Source organism: Argopecten irradians, chromosome 7, assembly GCF_041381155.1.
Source record: "Argopecten irradians isolate NY chromosome 7, Ai_NY, whole genome shotgun sequence".
Taxonomy (NCBI): domain Eukaryota; kingdom Metazoa; phylum Mollusca; class Bivalvia; order Pectinida; family Pectinidae; genus Argopecten; species Argopecten irradians.
In genome coordinates, this window is record NC_091140.1 from 13,565,161 (window position 1) to 13,583,439 (window position 18,279).

General features: G+C 35.3%; 1 protein-coding gene across 4 annotated transcripts in view; it reads left to right on the forward strand.

The window, feature by feature from the left end:
- Window positions 1-349: 349 nt before the first annotated feature.
- LOC138327604 (protocadherin gamma-C4-like) overlaps window positions 350-18,279 on the forward strand; it is a 41,961-nt gene continuing 24,031 nt past the window's right edge. The window contains exons 1-4 of one of the 4 annotated variants that reach the window (XM_069273818.1): window positions 350-474; window positions 3,821-3,854; window positions 3,890-4,086; window positions 14,806-17,855. In XM_069273818.1, the coding sequence (XP_069129919.1) occupies window positions 15,186-17,855 (2,670 nt within the window). In that variant the 5' untranslated portion in view covers window positions 350-474; window positions 3,821-3,854; window positions 3,890-4,086; window positions 14,806-15,185. Of the gene's footprint in view, window positions 475-2,290; window positions 2,473-3,820; window positions 4,087-14,805; window positions 17,856-18,279 lie in introns of those variants that run through there. The other 3 variants (XM_069273814.1, XM_069273817.1, XM_069273815.1) reach the window with 3 other exon arrangements.

The window sequence follows — 18,279 nt, forward strand, 5'->3', positions numbered from 1 at the left end:
CACAAGTACTTGGGAGATAATAGCTAAAGGGAATAAATCTCTGGCCTTTTGAGTTTAGGGGTAGCTATGATGTAAATAGGGATTATCATGAAGTGCATAACTCCCCTCTTCTGGTCATTGAGGCTTACATGATAACCCAATAATTAGGGGATTCTAATAGCTCCTGCCAAGACTCTATCAGACTGGTTTAGGCAGTGACACACACTTGTTATTTAGTAAGGAGGCAATTCAAATCAGAATTCAGAAGTGTTGGGTTTTTACTGCCGAAAGATCAAATATATGATATTTAGTTTGTGAAGTATATATATATAGCAAAATGTATACTGGTCTAAGGGATTTCCACTGACAGTTCAGTTATAGAAGTGGAATTGAAGCTGAGGAATCTTGGATTTGACATTCACCTTCTTATGTATTGGGAAATAACAAAATTGTGCAGGAAATGACATTGACAAGATCAAATTGATGGAAATACAGGTAATTATAAAGAGTGCCATTAGTTCAGAGAAGAGTATACAGGTAATTAAATGTACTTGATGTTAGAGATTGTATCTTGTACCCCACCCGAGACCTCCTTCGTTTATAGGGAAAAGATGACATTTACACCTTGATGTCAATGTTGAGGCAGAGAGCCAGTGACTAAATATCAGACACTTTAACCAGTAAGCCTCTATTTTGCTAACTATATACATAGAGGATCTTACATGAGTGACTATGTGATATGAAATTTATCAAATGAGTTCAATATTTTGATATGCCAAGAGCCTTTAGGCGAGACCAACTGCTTTAATATTAAAGATTATTTCTTTAGATCAAAAATAGCCAATTTCAACTCAACATTACCTGTGTATAAAGACCACTTAATCCTTGTCCTTTAGTGGTCTTTATAGACTATTTCTTATATTCTTTATTGAGCTTTCAATGCTCGACTTTGATTTGTGTCTTGTTTTTTCCACATAGTTTTAAAGCTATGTTATGATAGAAAGAGCTATCATAATTTCATTTGGAGCTTTAAGTTAAAGATACATAAAACTCTCATGACTTTTAGCTAAATAGTAGTCAAGTAACCAGAGGTTTTGGGATTGATCTTGAGCATGTATGTCTGTATCTCCCATTTTGTGGACATTTACTGACATTTGTGAATGAACGGAGAGTCAATATAGTCAAGGATAGTATTCTAAAGGGCTTCATGATAAATAAAACTGCTCAAAGGAGAGTCAGTTATGATTCCATTTGAAGATAATCCTGACAGCAGAAAGAAATTATATAAACATAGGTTCTAAAATGTGATTGGGACAGTTTAATTTTGAAAATCATTTCAAATCTGTATGGACGGTTGTCCCCGCTATCTTTCCATTACCCTCTCATCACGGAGCTCTTCTCCCACTTGCCATATTGTTCCCCTATATCAAAACGTAGCTATCACCCAGATCAGCAAAGCTTTTCACACAATGCGCTTGCATTATCAGTGTTTAAAACAGCTCAAGTTAATAGGAGAGAATCCATTATTCTGAAGTAACGTGTTATATTACTCAAGTTAAACAGATTAAACGCTCAACGTAAATTTATCAGCATTTCTGCATCTCTCGATTTTTCAAATATCAGATAATTTGGTAAACCTCCAGCTTTATGTTTTAAAAGTCTGCATTGGTCTTTACGAGCATTATGGATGATAAGGGGATAATCAAAAGATCTGGTCTTCGCTTCCCTCATAACAACTGGGGACAAATTTGTCCCTGTCCACCGATGGTGCGATTATTAAAATGTGTCATGTGCTGGGTTAGTGACTTCCTTTGGTGTGCACAACTCTTTAACGACATGATCGATGATAGATTACTGAACACCCCTTCTAAAAACAATGCAAGCACCTCTCGATGGATAAGTGTGAACATTTTTGTACGACGACAGGGTTCCATTTCAGTTAGTCATCTTTAAATAAAGATTTGTTTCAATTGTGAAAAAAGGAAAAAACTATAAACTTGTATAGCTTTAACGGTTTAAAGTTTATGGGTCTTTTGTGATGAGAAAATTGTTGTTTGTCATGATGTTCTCCAATTTCTTTTGTTTTGCCTGACGATTGTAAGACAAGCCGCTAGATCGGTATAGATTGGTACCGATATTGATTGTAACAGTTTTATCCAGTTCATCGCCACATACAAACTAACGGGGTTTGCGGTACGCTTCCTGCTTTTATCTGATCTCACCAAGGCTGTAGAATAGGGGTGTCAATAGAGGTGATACCTTGTGTAACACATACTAGTACATGGACTAAAAGGCAGACGGCCGGGTGTGACGATTAATTGCGACTGATAGCTCCGCTTTTGTCAGGCAGTTTCGGGAATTTAATTCTGTATAGGCCATATTTTGATTCGATGTTTATTCTCGTATTGACTTTGTGGTGATGGCCGGACAATTTTTCGAAGCGGATAAGTGAAAAAGGATGTTATATATATCTTTGTACAGGAAGTGTCTAAGGTAAGATTAAAATTTTATCAAAGGTCATATGAAAGAGTTTTTATTCTTGGTACAAAGAGTCTTACCTATGGAAGTCATAAATACAGGTATGCAGATATCTCTTATTTTATTGAAGGATTTTTTTTTTTTTTTTATTTTCATGTAAATTGTTCATAGTTTCTTACAGCACATAATGTTTTAATTTGCTTTTATTGATTTTATGACTATATCAATATTTCAGGACGTGTTTTATGTCTGAAAATTTTAAAATCATGAAATTTTCTCTTGAATCACATGACCTGTCATTCCTTTGTAAGTAGAAAAGAGAAAATTTTCACTTGGATCACATGACCAGTAATTTCTTCTCTAATTAGAAAAGTTATCTAGACGCAAAATATCTGCAATTGTTGGATAATTAACTATTACTTTTTATGTTTGTGTGTGTATGTACGTGTGCCTCAATCAGTCAGAAACTGCTGATGGGTCCCCCTGGTGTGTATCCCTATTGTGATGATAGCGCCACCTGGGGTGTATTCCTGTTGTGATGATAGCTCCCCCTGGTGTGTATCCCTATTGTGATGATAGCTCCCCCTGGTGTGTATCCCTGTTGTTATGATAGCGCCCCCTAGTGTATAATGCCATTATGATGATGAGGAGCCTTCCTACTGTATTGTTTGTTGTGTCTAAACATTGGCCAGTAGTGAGAAACATTGGTCAGGGGAGAGTGGGATTAATGGATGGGGTGTATAAACAAACAAGTCCTTGTATATTAGCTGGTCTGTTATGTACCTCTGATGTCGTCTGTAACTTACATCACCATGACAAAGTACAAAGTTAGAACAAGGACTACAAATATAGGCAAACTGGACAACCAGCTGGTGTAGAACTTTAGAATACTGATTGGAAATCTATAATTTCAGGTGTTGCACTCTTCTTCTTTTTATGAGATGTTTACATGGATTTCAAAAGAAGGCTTTGTTTAAAACTCTGTGAATCTGTCATCAGATGAATCCCTAAAAGACTGCATGTTCAAAGACAACAGGAAATATTTCCTCAAATGCTCTCATTTACTAGCTAGCACAATTGTTGGAACTCTGCAGGACATTGGTTTTTTTTTGGAAATCTCTTTCAGGAAATTTCCTTGTGCAATTCTTTATACATGATAAAAAAGATTCCCAAAATTAATTAATACAAAGCATTTGATTATGTAAGATGGCAATCCTTTAAAGAAAATCTTTAGAGAATGTGGCTGTTCCAATGAAGTCGAGCGATTCCTTGGAACTCTGTGAGGAAGTGTTTTACTGGAAACTTAATCCATTCTGAGTTAGTCATGCATTACAATATAACATACTGTTTATGATTGTTACAGGCTGGTGTTATTGATGGTGAAGGAATGCCGATGGGTCTGAGGATCAGACGTTCCGTAGACCGTCTGGAGGTCTGAGGATCAGACGTGCCGTAGACCGTCTGGACCAGTCGGACATATAACTGGACAATACAGTCAGGTCACACAATCCCAAAGGAAACAGGGGAAACATATTAAAATCTGCTGTGTTTTATAACATACAAAGACAAAATTGGAGGATTTTTGACAACTCCATTGGGACAAATCAGTTCTGTCAAGTATTTGTTACGGTAAGTTTATATATTTCTTAAGATAAGTTTCCTCCTGTCAATATATTACAAATACTGTAGTTGCCTTAATTTGTGTAATTATCAAAGTTATCAAGTTCATTGTGTTTTAATCAGAAAACATTTAAATTCTTATTAATGGGGTTTTAGCCTTTAGTGAGAAATTGTTTATTTGATTCAAAAATAGAAATTGGTAGGATATGTGACAATTTAGTTATAACATGGAGGTATACAGATTGTTTATATCTGCTACCCAAAGGAGAGTGGGTGCTTCTATAGGAAGGGACACTTTTTACAGCAAATACAGTTTTCATGTTGTTTCAATTCTAGAGTGGGTGCTTATTTGGGAATATAAAAGGGGCACTTTTTGCAGCAAGTTACAGTCTCATTTCGCTTCAATACCAGTAATATAAAACTTCTTTGCATATGTAAGTTGATGCAGTATATAAATAGAGCAAACTGCAGATGCTGCTTCATTATAAAACCATTACCTGTATTACAGGAAGCGATCTTATCTTTATTTGTTAATTGATATTGGAATTTTATTTAAGACCGAATAATTTTCTTGAATCATCCTTGCTGATAAAAAGATTTCAAAATTTGCTCAGTTTTCTCATTTAGAAAGGTTTTCAATTTTCACAGTCATTAAGAAATTAAGTTATTTAAATGTGTCTGTGTGGAGTATGGGAAGAAGAAATGCTTGTAAAACATACATTAAACCTGCCATACAACCACCTCTGTATAAAGACCACCTACTTGATAAGACCACTTTTTAGGGTTCAAAATGACCAATTTAACACAATCAGCCTATGTATAAAGACCACCTGACTATATATAAGGAGAACATTTTACCTTGTCCCTAAGAGGGCGGCCTTTATAGACAGGTTTGACTGTATAACATTATAGATATTTTTGGGTTGGCTGTGTGGGAATATTTTATAGAGTTCACTGACATTAAACTGCCTTTGAATGTCTATATCGTCAATTCTCCTCGGAACGCTTCTTATCAAAGCATGGCATAGTAAAAGTTTTCTTTTATTGGAAAAAGCTTTAAAATTCTATTTTAGACAGAAAGACACAATAATATGCTCAAGTAACATAATTGGAGCTGACATCAGTTGCCCTTTGAGATGTAAGATACAGTGAATATGGTATCTAACACAAAAGTATATATAATCAGAAAAAAATATACAGTGTTTTAGTACACAAAGTACAATTATCTTGACATTATGATGTCTAGAAATCCAAATGTTTATTTTAATAGAAACCTTTGATATTGTCTGAGACCAAGCTTGTACAATGGCTAGCTGCCCTGTGTAATATTTGTATACAATTGTCTACCCTTGTTTACTATTTGATAAATCGTTTACATAGCACACCATTTTTGATATGACCTTCAAATGACCTACACTATATTTCATGATTTTTGTGCAATTTTTGGGGCATCAGTCAGTTGCATTGGTACATATGTACCTGCTGGTATTGGGCACAATTCACTGAAAATGTGTATCCAAATAGAGTTATTGCCCTTTGTTGATCTTTTTGCCTAGCTCTGTCTCAAAGGCAGACACTATACAGGTAAAAACCAACCCAAAGACTTTGTTCACATATTACTTCTTGAAACTTGATTGTGATTGACAGCTCAGTTGAATGGTTTGGTTTGGTTTGTTTAGTTTTACGTCCTATTAACAGCCAGGGTCATGTAAGGACGTGCCAGGTTTGTTGGTGGAGGAAAGCCGGAGTACCCGGAGAAAAACCACCAGCCAGCGGTCAGTACCTGGCAACTGCCCCACATGGGATTCGAACCCGCATCCCAGAGGTGGAGGGCTTGTGGTAATATGTCGGGACATCTTAACCACTCGGCCACCGCGGCCCCAAGTTGAATGGTAGATGTTGATGGAAGTTTGGTAAGACTCTCAAAGCTTTGCTCTGAAGTCACATAAACATAAATTGGCTCAGGTGGTGGAGACTGTGAATTTTTGTACTAGCTTGTAGTCTGCAAATATTAAAACGACAACAACAAAAAACCCTCTTATTGCCCTATTGGTACAAGCTTACATGATCTCTCAAGCTCAGTTGGTGGATGTAGCTGAAGTATGAAGATATTCACATAGCTTAATTGGACAGAAGCTTGAAGGAACTCTAATTTGAGTTACAGAATTATAAAGTGACTCTCGTTTTAATATGGTAGAAGCTTGAAGAAACTCTAGAAACTCTGGAAGCCAGTCTGGTAACTCTCCACAAGCTCAGTGAGTGAAAGCGTAGATAGCAAGAATCTGCAAAAGCTGAAAAGCTTAGATAGGGTACTATCTATAATGATGAGAATATGAATTAAAAAATGTTGCAGTTATACTGCTGTGGTAGTTGTTCTAAGACAGGATCTTTTTGTTTTTGAAGTCGCAATCAAATGTCTCAGTCAAATTCTGACAGAGTTTTTCACACTTAATGGCAGTTGGTAGTGATTGAATCACCATATCCCCACTCACCTACCCACCCCCCAAAAAAATTGCAAGTTGTAACTTAACACTCACCATTAACTCACTATTGACTACTATTGATCTAAGTATTTTAATTTTAAATTTAAAAACCAAAGTAACCGTAATTTGAACCGTTGTTTTGCCAAACCATCCACAGTATGTCAATGGAACTTACTTAGTTTATTGGTTTTATAGTTATATCATTATACTAAGATTTATTGATGGGAAATGCCTACAAAGATATCCTCATCAATAGAAGTGTCATCCTAAGAAATAAAAAATTTATTTCACAGTTGTAAAACATTGAATCAATTTTACTTATCATTAACACTTTATTATATTGCTCAATGAAAAATAATGCCAAAAAGCAAACTTTCATCATTATATTTAGGATGTAAGTCAGATCGTATTTTCATTCAGGTGACATTCTATTACCAAGAGTTTGAAAACTTAACTTTCAGCATTTTCTTGATGATCATTAAGTTTCCAGCTTAATGTAAAATATTGATAGCAAATTAAATTCAGAAGCAGTAAAATGCTTGAGCTATGGCTTTCTTGGGACCTTCAAGGTCATGGAGACATTTCAGATTATTCGGAAAATCGCTTCAGATCTTTTATGGTTTTTTGAGTAAATGCTTATTTTCCTCCCGTTTCGTTATTAAGGATTTTTAATTGCAAGTTTGTATTTAAAAAAGCAAAAGACAATGTTGGCCGACCAATAAAAACTTTTTATTTTTATTTCCTGCCATTTTTTTTTTTTTGTTTTTTTTTTGAGAAAAAATGCATTCTTCCTATCGCCAAATCTGCAACAGTGTTGCTGGCTTGATTGTTAATGAAAAGAATTAAGCACGAACGTCTAAATTTGCTACGAAATCCTGCTATTTTCGTGTGAAAATATCAATATATCGCATTTTCTGTCAGCATTTCTTCATTTCATTTACCTTGGGTATAATTTCCTACAGAATTTAAAACATTTGTACCTGTAAATGGAAAGATTCTATATTCTTTTCATTAAAAAAATCATCAACAAATCAATCTAAGGGTTGCTGTGTGTTATTGATTGAATTTTCCAGGAACGTTAGGTAATCACCTGTCAGATGGACCCACATTGATAAAAGGTAACTTAGAAGCAGCAAACTGAGTTGCTGAATCTTACGGTCAGTAACTTGACTTTCCCTCATTCATACTCACATTACTTTGAATCATAAACAAACATCAATTATCAAGTGTTAGGGTTCTTTTATCCTTATTAGTTTTATTTTTGATATTTTGCTCTTAACATTATATGCAAACACTGTCAAATCGAAATGAATATTGCTTTCAATAAAGTTAAATTAACAAAAACAACCCACATACTATTTTGTATAAGTTCTGCCAAGGTTAGATTCATTGAGCTAGAAAATTGAATGCAAAAACAAAGGAGTAGTGAATCAAAGCAAGAATGGAAGAGATGTCAAATAAACTTCATTAGACATATTTTAGTAGTTGTAAAAACTATTGGTGATAGCCGCTAATGCAATTCTATATATAGAATTCTATTTCAATATAAAGAAACGTGTTTTGTTGCTTTATTGCATTACACGAAATTAGATGGCATCTACAGCATTATGTAAAACAAAAATAATTGGCCAATATATCTATGTGTATTGTGTAATACTGACATTATGTAAATGATTCCGATTGCCCAGAGTTGGAGCTGCATGGGGAGTATTTCAACAGAAGGTGAGATGCTGTGGAGTTTGAGAAACGTAAAATTGAATTAGAAATGTCCCGGGGAGGTTATTGAGGAATTATAGGGTCGGCCTTCACACAATTACTCAGATTAAATCTGAGCGTGTTAGGAGAATTGAATATTCCACACATCTATCAGATTACGTTGGGGATTGTTAAATCTGGTGTTGATAATCAGTCTCTCTGGTTTACTATAACATCTACAGTCCATCTGCTACCCAAAGTATCCAACGTTATTAGGGTACTTACAGAATCAATTCTTAATTTTCTTTGTTAATACATACTGTTAACACTATGGCCTAGTGGTTAAGGTGTCTGACATTCTGATACCCGACATTTACCCCTATTGTCCACTGATGTCCTCTAGGATTTGATTTCAAGGTCAATATACATTAGCCAAGTTAGAGGTCAATTCGGTTTAAACGGAAATCCAGTGTGGGGAAAGTCTTGTACATATATGAGCATTGGAACCTGATTATTGCCTTAGCTTCTGTATGAAATTGGAATGGGATGGGACATGATGTGTCACATGTGAGAAACACATTATGTCCCACCCTTTCCTCCGTTTTATAGCAGTATAGCAGGAACATGGAAGAGGTGAGGAAAAATTGTCACTGTCAGTTGCATGGTCACTGCGATGACTTTAGATGTTTAAACATGCAGAAAAGCATTAAATATCCTATATCAATTTGTTCTGATCCCAGTAACTCGTTACTGCTATTTCCCGGGATATAATCGTAGTGATCTGATTGTCGTGAGAATCTTTCCTGGAGCATGCTTTCCGAAACATAGTTATACTCAGGAGGGTCTAAAAACAAGGACTTTCCACCAACGTTGGAGTATGGCACTCCAGGGAGTTCCACTTTAGATCAATTAACGGAACATCCAAGATGGATATATGTGATTCGGGTTGGTGATGTATCACTTGTCACTAGCCAAGACAAAGGTTATAATCAGCTGTCGTACCATTACATTATTGAAATGACAAATGGAAATATAAAGCAAGCCCATAATCTAAATTCTGAATTGATTACAGGAGCAAATATAAATATAGATATGAGACGTGTACACTGTACTGGAAAATGGAACCATGGGGTCCAGGAGAGTTATCTTTCCTTTCTGTTTATCGTAACATGGATATTTTTGTGTGTTGATAAAGTGTATTTAGATATATTATAGAGAGGCAACTAGAGATCAGGGGTCATGAGTTTGATTCCAATATAGATAGTATAAAGTCAGTCTTGATTGCTTATTGTGTTATACAATCATACTTTTGATAGGTTATTTTAATAAATGATCTTAGTTTTGATTGGTTGCAGTGTTATGCAACCTTACTTTTGATTGGCTATCTTGATATTTAATCAGGATTTTGATTGGTTCACATTGAATATGGTTTTATGTTTTGTCTGTATGATCAAAGTATGATATATTTTTTATAATCTTGGGTTTTGATTGGTTTCAGTGAAATGGGTTATGTATACTTGGTTTTGATTGTTTATATTGTTAAGTAATCCTGTTATTGATTGGCTACAATGTCCGATAGGTACCACGTATATGATAACCATGCCGTCACTTACTTGCAGAAAAAAGACAGAGAGAAAAAAACTATTGTTCTATAATTGTATAATTTATTGGGAAGGGTCATAAAATCTATCTTGCTTTCACATATCATTTACGTTAGATGATATTGCTTTATGATTTTTTTATATATGATATACACAATTTTCCAGACAGTTGGCGACAGACATGTCTTAAACTCTACATATACTAAAACATATTAGGAATATAAAAAAATCTTATTGATATCAAATATATCAGGCTAACGTTTTCCATGATAATCATTTGGGCCAATAAATAAATGATAATGGCATATATAAAATGACATGAAACAGTAAAAGTGTCTCCTTAATTGTTCAGTATTTTATCATTAAAAAGTGTTCTAAAGAGAAAGAGCGCAGTATTACAGATAAATGTTAAGTTGTTAGGCATCGAGAGGTTCTACACTAGTCTGTGTCAAACATTAGTAATTGTGAATCAAAGAGTTTAACAAGAAAAATAACAGTGTTTATGACAGTGCGATATTTCCAAATCCTTCAGGCATTGTAGATATACTGTAAAAAGCTGCAAATTCAGTTTGTTTATTATTATAGTTAGCAGGTTCATTTTTTTTAAATCTGCATTCTCTGTCAAAATGAAGAAGCACAGTTGATATTAGATATGAAAAAATATACCAAGATTTAATGTGCCCTATCTTTTCTTTCTTCGTAACTTCCAGGTGTAATAATAAAACCCAAATTCATTTCAATTTAAATGTTCAGTATAAGCTGTGGCTGGACTAACTGAATACATTCACATCAGACACAGTATTGCTAATTAAGTAATACACAAATTTTTTGAGAGCTAGAAAAAAAATCACCTGTCCACCAGTGCATGCAGCTACACTGAAATCTGCCTCAGCAAACACCTCTGTAGAAAGACCACCTGCTTAATAAGACCACTATTTAGGGTCCCAGGTTAATGGTCACAGAAATTAACACAATTTGACTTGTGCATAAAGACCACCTGGCGATAAAGGCTTCTTTATCCTTTAAGTCCCCTGCTTGGTCTTTATAGACAGGTTTGACTGTACTTTTATTTTGATTTAATAAGCTATCTAACGCATGAATTAATTAAGATTTTTTAAAAATTACTTTCATTAATTAAATTTTCATTTTATGAAAGACTTCATTAAGTTTTATTTGCAGTTATTTATTTGACTTAAATATTACAGAAAAAGTTTCTGACTTAGAATTAAAAGTACAAAGATCAGAATATTTGGGACTACATTTAAAATTTGATTGCACTGCTGGCTGTTTTTTCATTTGATTAGAAATTTGAGCCCCGGAGATTGAATGAGAAGATTGAGGGCATTTTTAGTTGTGATAAATCTTCAGTTCTATAAGAATGGAAATAAAAACTTTGATAAACAGTAACTTAATCTCTGAGTACCTGGAACTTAATAATGAAACCAATAAACAATTAACTGAAATTAAATTTTTGCTAGATGGTTACGTACAATAATTCATTCATGTTTCTGTAATATACGATTTATCAAGCATTGTTGATAAATTTCCGATTTCAGAAATTTAAAACCTGATACGCAACACATTCATTTCTTTTTATTAATCGTGAGATCTTAACTCCAGATTATCACGTGTTAAATGTTTTTACTTTCAAGTATGTGAAGAAATTCTTTGTGACTTTGAGAATGTTTCATTAAAAGTGATACTTTTTTTAATAACATTTTCACGGAATGCAAAGCTTCACAGATCAGATGTTGATCTCCAGTTTTTGTCTGGCCAGGTGTAAAGGAAGGAAATGTGATAAAGATTAACAGTTGGGCTTTTGTCTGGACAAACAAGCTCTCCAGGCTATGTTACTCATATACCAGATCAGAGGGTACAACTTCACTCAATCAAAGTATCATCAACTTAAAACAACCAAACATTAAACCAGTTTGTATCGGAGATTTTTTTCCTGTATAATGAAAGTATAAGTGATTTGATTTTGATATACAATTTGTATAAAGTTTGGTGCATAAAATAAATTTGAAATATTCGAAAAATTAAGATCAGGGATTTCATTAGTCAGATTTTTCCTAAAATGAAAGTTGATTGCAAGAGGGATCATCTTTTGAAACCCAGTGGCATAAAATAAATCCTTTTGATTTTTGTTTTAGGTAAAGAGACTCTTAATGAAAGTGGAATAAATAAGAGTTGCATGTTTGTAAATATTTTTTAGTCAAATAGAGTAATTAACATACAGAGGTGAGGTAAGTTGAAATTGACCATTATATCCAGATACCCCAAGAAAGTGGTCTTATTAAGCAGGTGTCTTTATTCAGGGTTGGATGTTAAACCAGGTTTAATGTTAAGTGAGTGGTCTTTATACAAATGTAGTCACTTAGGCAGGTTTCTTATTAAGCAGGTCACTATACCGAGGTGTCTCTTGTTAAGTGAGTGGTCTTTGTACAAAGGTAGTCATGCAGTCACTTAGGCAGGTTTCTTATCAAGAAGGTGGTTGTTATACCAAGGTGCCTAGATTTCTTAAGGCAGGTTTTACTGACAAATTTTATAGATGAATTCTGAAGATTATTCTTGGGTATTCTCTAGGGGCTAAGCAGGATATGTTATAATAAGGGGCTGCAGGGAGAGAATTAGGGGCCACATGGTGTGGCTAATTCTCTGTGGACTGTGAAAAGTGACAGTATTTATGGCCTGTGGTAGCAAATTGTATGGCACAACTGGTGGTTATAGAGGGAAACCAGTGAGGCTTGTAATGATATAATCACCATATCATTAGGGCTATCCTTAGAGGGTATGAATGTATACATCTTAAAACAAAGGGCACATCCGATGAAAACTTTATACAGGTGAAAATGGAAAGAAAAAACCAGGTGAACAATTCATGAAGACTGCAAACAATTTGAAACACTAGAGGTATAATACAACACATAAATATTTTATAATGATGAAAAATGAAGAAAAAATGAATGAGAATTGCAAACAACTTAACACAAGGGAAATGTAATTCACATAAAAACATTTATATCAGGACGAAAATTACTTCAAATAAAGGTTAACATAGGAAAATGAAAGGAGAAAAACATAAGTTGAAAACTTAATTAGGACTATAAAACAACTTGGAATAAGGTGAAAAGTTAAAGCAAAAAGAAAAAATTAGTTTGGGTTGGATGTAACTTCAAGAAAGTGAATATGAAAGACATCATTTTGGCAGAGTGGGGGTTGTATGTATATGCATGCAAAACAACTAATTTAAAATTTTGATAAAAACAGGAAATTGAAATAAGAAAAACAACTCAAATATTTCAAATTTTCACAGATACATTTTTTATGAAAATTAATATTACTAATGACAACATAATGGTCCAATTTAGATTATCTCCAGTATTTGGATACCTGTTCATTTTATATTGGAAATGGCAAAAGAGATAAGAATTAATTTAAGTAGATGGTGGCTGCCAAAGAAAAACTGTGCTTTATCAGGTAGTAACATTTATATGGAGGAATAAATGTGTTTAGGGCAAAAACTTAAATTTGAAGATAAACTGTTGAAAAAAAACCTTTTAAATAATTTAAGAATAAAATGTAGTTCTTTGGAAAGAAATCTGACACAAAAGCTATCGCCAGAGAGAAAGGATTCATGGCTTTTTCCACAGGTTTAAAGATAAAAAGATAGATTACAAACAAAAAATTCCGGACTATAAAAACAAACATAAACAATTTGTTCACTTATTAGTCTCTTTGTTCCAATTTTCTTCCAATAAAATATTGGAAATGTCCATTTAAATTGAATAAGTTTGATTTAATGATGCTTAAAAATAGGAAAAAATTAGGCTTCTTTCTAAAAAAAAAAAGATAAAATCTATCTTTATAAAGATAAAAAAGGGATGGTAACAATTATTCAAACATTATGTGACTTGGAGTTGTGCCAAATTGGCCATACAGACTTATATGTTTCATCTGTATACTGGAGACTGCCTCATCCCACTTAACAACAATTCACAATATAATGCTCAGGAGGAATTCAAACCAATTTACAGAAATGAAATGAGTAAATTGTTGCGTTATATTGCGAATCAAAATTAAATGATATTGAAGCTACAAGGTTATGCTAAACAAGAATTTCACATTTTCGGGATTATGCATTCACTGCTGTGTATAGATACAGTGGGCTTTAAATAGATTGGAGAATACACTGTATAAGAATTGTTAGATAATCGCTACAACATTGAAGGTATATGGCTATATAGTAAAGACCCAGGCTTAATACTCTGTTCACTGGTATAAATTCTACGAATGTGAAGTCTTTAACATTTCTGCAGGTGATTTTTTTTTCTCTACTCAGTTTAACATAAACCATATCTTCTATTGCTCTGAGTCAAAACGTAGATGGGATCTATTTTGTTATGCTTGGTATCAGGAACTGGAAATAGAATCCTGCAGCTAGGCTTGTCTTTGACTTTAATGAGGATAAAATACTTAGCACATGGTAGCTGTGTTCATTACTGGGGCCCCTATCTGTATAAAACTCCCACTGTGCGGCTATCAGCCCCAGGATTGGCTGTTGGTCTGAGGGGGAGGTATCGTGCCTATCATCACTGGTCGGTGTGGGTAAATACGGCCACATGGGGCCAGGTAATTATAGCTCGGAAAACTTTTCAATGGATCCACACAACAAACACATACACCACTACGGAACTTTATTGTCACTTTCTACAAATATGTGAAGAGAAAATTGAATTTAATGATCTGGAAGTCTTTCTGTATCTGAAGTTCGTGTGGAGTATATGAATTTTTTGAAAAGACGCTTAGTGTAGTGTTTTGATATAAGAGAGAGCTGTGTAGTGCAAAGTGAAAGCAGACTCGTTGTGTGTACAGAGAGACAGAGGCTGGCTGACAGGTGAACAGGGCGGTATTTATACTAATGGTCAATATTTGTTTTACATCTACAGGAACACTATTGCAGTGACCAGATAATAGCCACACAATCGGACTGACCACTCAACTGGAAAGGGAGATTTAAAACAGAGTCAAAGCCCTACAGGCAAACAGATATGGATTTTGTCAGCTAATGAAAAGTCAGTACAAGAGATCAACGAGACAGATACAAGTGAACTAGGCACATGGTGTAGGAAGTGTTTAAAACAACTGATTCATCTACCACCAGATCAGGGTGTGTGCTACTACTACTACCCACGGCTAGTGGTCACCACTGGTCAGCAGGACAGGTGCTTATCTCCATCGGGTCATTTAACACTGGAACAGGTCACCTGACACAGCGCTAGTGTTAGGTGATGTGAAATTATATGAAGTTTCTATTACTTTTATAACCATGGAATTTTGTTGTGTTTCGGAGCTTTTTGTGATGGTTTTTATGACATTATGGTATTCCTCCGCAGTGGTCTTGGGCCAGGGCGTCGACTATTACATCCCAGAAGGGGATCAAACAGACCGATTCATTGGTAACGTAGCATCAGACGCCCGACTACAGGAGATAGTTGACGATACGGAATTCCGTAACTTAAGGTATAGTTTTCTTACGACAGGAAGTGAGTATGCTTCACTTTTCTCTATAGATGAACACTCTAGTTTCCTGTACACAGTTGGGGCATTAGATCGAGAAACAATATGTGAGTTCTCTCCCTCTTGTGAGGTTAATCTCGACGTAGCTGCTCAGTCCACTATGGGAAGTTTTTTCCGAAAAATAAAGGTTACGATTTATATCCAAGATGTCAATGACAATGCCCCAATTTTCGACAAACCCTCGATCAGTTTGACCATTTCAGAGGCTGTGTTAGGTGGAACCTCCATCACGATTGATGGGGCCAGGGACCGAGATACAAGTGACCAATACTCTCTCCAGTCCTATAATGTTACACCAAGTTCTTCACCTTTCTCGATTAAATTTTTGAAGAATTTAGACGGTACATCAATTGTCCAGTTAGTGGTGACACAACCTCTAGATAGAGAAAAACAGGACTTTTATCAAATTACTGTCATCGCTAAAGATGGTGGTAACCCGCCGAAATCAGGAACTCTTCAGGCAAATATTTCTATTTCGGATGTTAACGACAATTCGCCAACCTTCGAAAGCTCTTCGTATAACATCACTGTGCGAGAAGACATTAACGTTTCCACAGTGATAATGGTAGTTTCGGCATCTGACTTGGACAAAGGACGAAACGGGGAAGTTGTGTACAGACTGAGTCCGCACCAGGAGGTGACAAATCTACGACATTTCGGTATCAACAATCGTACAGGTGAGCTGTCTATATTACAACCTATTCAATACATACCTGGTCAGGTATATAGAATTATTGTAGAAGCTAGCGACCGAGGCGAACAACCTCTGACCTCTCAGACATTCGTACATGTGTCCGTTATTGATGTTGGAAACAGTCGGCCAGTCATTACAACAAATCTTCTAAGTGGCCTTGACATTGCTAAAATTTCTGAATTTGCTGACCTCGGAGCTGTAGTGGCCCACATCGCTGTAGAAGATCCAAACTCTGGTCGTAATGGTGAAATTGACTGTTGGGCAGAAGCTGACGCCTTTACTTTAAAGAGGCTTGATGCTAAAGAGTTCAAAATCGTGGTCAGCGAGAGTCTTGATAGAGAGGTACGCGAACAACATGAGGTTAAGGTCATGTGCCACGATAACGGTAATCCACCGTTAAATGACAGCGACAGTTTCCTTGTTATAGTTGATGATGTAAATGACTCGCCTCCTATATTTTCATCGCTCTCCTATCATGAGGAAGTTTATGAGAATAATGCTTTTGGAGAAGTTTTAGTACAAGTACACGCCTCTGATAGTGACATCGGCCATAATGCCATGGTGTTGTACTATAGTCTACCAGATAACAATTTCGTCAACGTCGAAGCTTTGTCGGGGATAATCAGAGCCAATATGTCATTTGACAGAGAGGCAACACCAACCATTAAGTTTGAAGTACTTGCCATTGATCAAGGTCAACCAGCCCTTACTGGTACAGCCACAGTGACCTTGACAATAAAAGACATTAATGACGAACCGCCAATGTTTAATAAGCCGGTGTTTACATTTGACATTTCTGAAAACAAACATGCCGGTACAAATGTTGCACAAATTGTAGCTACAGATCGCGATGAGGGAGACAACTCCAAAATTGCTTATTCTATAGTATCGGGACAAAATCAAATGATTCCTTTCTTCCTTTTCCCAAATGGACAAATAAAAAGTGACCGCGAGCTCGATCGTGAAGTACAAAGTGTGTATGACTTTATCGTTCAAGCAGAGGATTTAGGACGTCCGTCCTTAAACAGTTCAGCACGTGTTAAAGTTATCGTTACGGATGAAAATGATAATGTTCCAGTTATAACAGCACCTAGTACAACTAATAATACCATCTCTCTTACTTCAAACACAGAGATAGGGACACGAGTCACAATCATCAGAGCGTTTGATTTGGATGAGAAGGAGAATGGTTTAATTAGATACTTCATAACACAACGAAATGATTCTGACTTATTCGAATTAAATGAAAAAACAGGATCATTAATTTTGAAGAGGAAAATTTCACAGAAGCCTGGAGAAACCATTGTGTTGGATATCATGGCATCAGATCAGGGTAAACCAAGACTAACGTCAACAAGGATGTTATTCATCCAAATTACCTCCCCTGCATACTATACAGACACAATACAAAGAAATGTCATCATCGTTATAATCTTACTGGCTGTCACAGCCATATGTTCGGGAGCCATTATTATAATAATTTGTGTTTTACGACGGAATGATCGTGAAAGGAAGGACAAAGAAAAGGAGATATACAAACAGGCTACATCCCTGGAGGGTGGGGTCAGTGTTTTCTCCCTCCCCGGGGACGATTCTTCTCTGGCGGAAAAGAAGAAAAAAAAGGAAGTTAGTTTCTCTCTTGACGATGAAGATATGCTCCAAATAGCTGATCCAAATCAACTGTCCTCAAAAAACAATAATCTGTCGCTGGACAAGCCTTTCGAGGTAAGTGTTATTTTCTATATCCATATTTGAAATGTGCTTTGCGCCATCATACTTATGTTTATTAAAACTACAAATTTACACATCAAAGCAGTTTTCTATCGACATTGGCTTCGTGTTAATTGATCGATATCGCTGGAAAATGCTTCATGGTGTGTGTGTGATGTTTAATTTACATTTTGAGTTATAATCCATCATATATTTCTTATAATGGTTCCACTAAAGCGAAAACTTATCTCCGATAGTGGTGCCTTTTCTATATCAAATGTTATCAAGGGCAGGGTGTCCATCATTTTCTTATTTTCTTAAAAAACAAATTTTTTCTGGAAATATCGCCTCAGCAGATAAAATTACCATACCACAATTTGCACTCAGTGTGGTAGATGTTCTAAAATTTTGCATTAAAATTTACCATCAATATATTTGG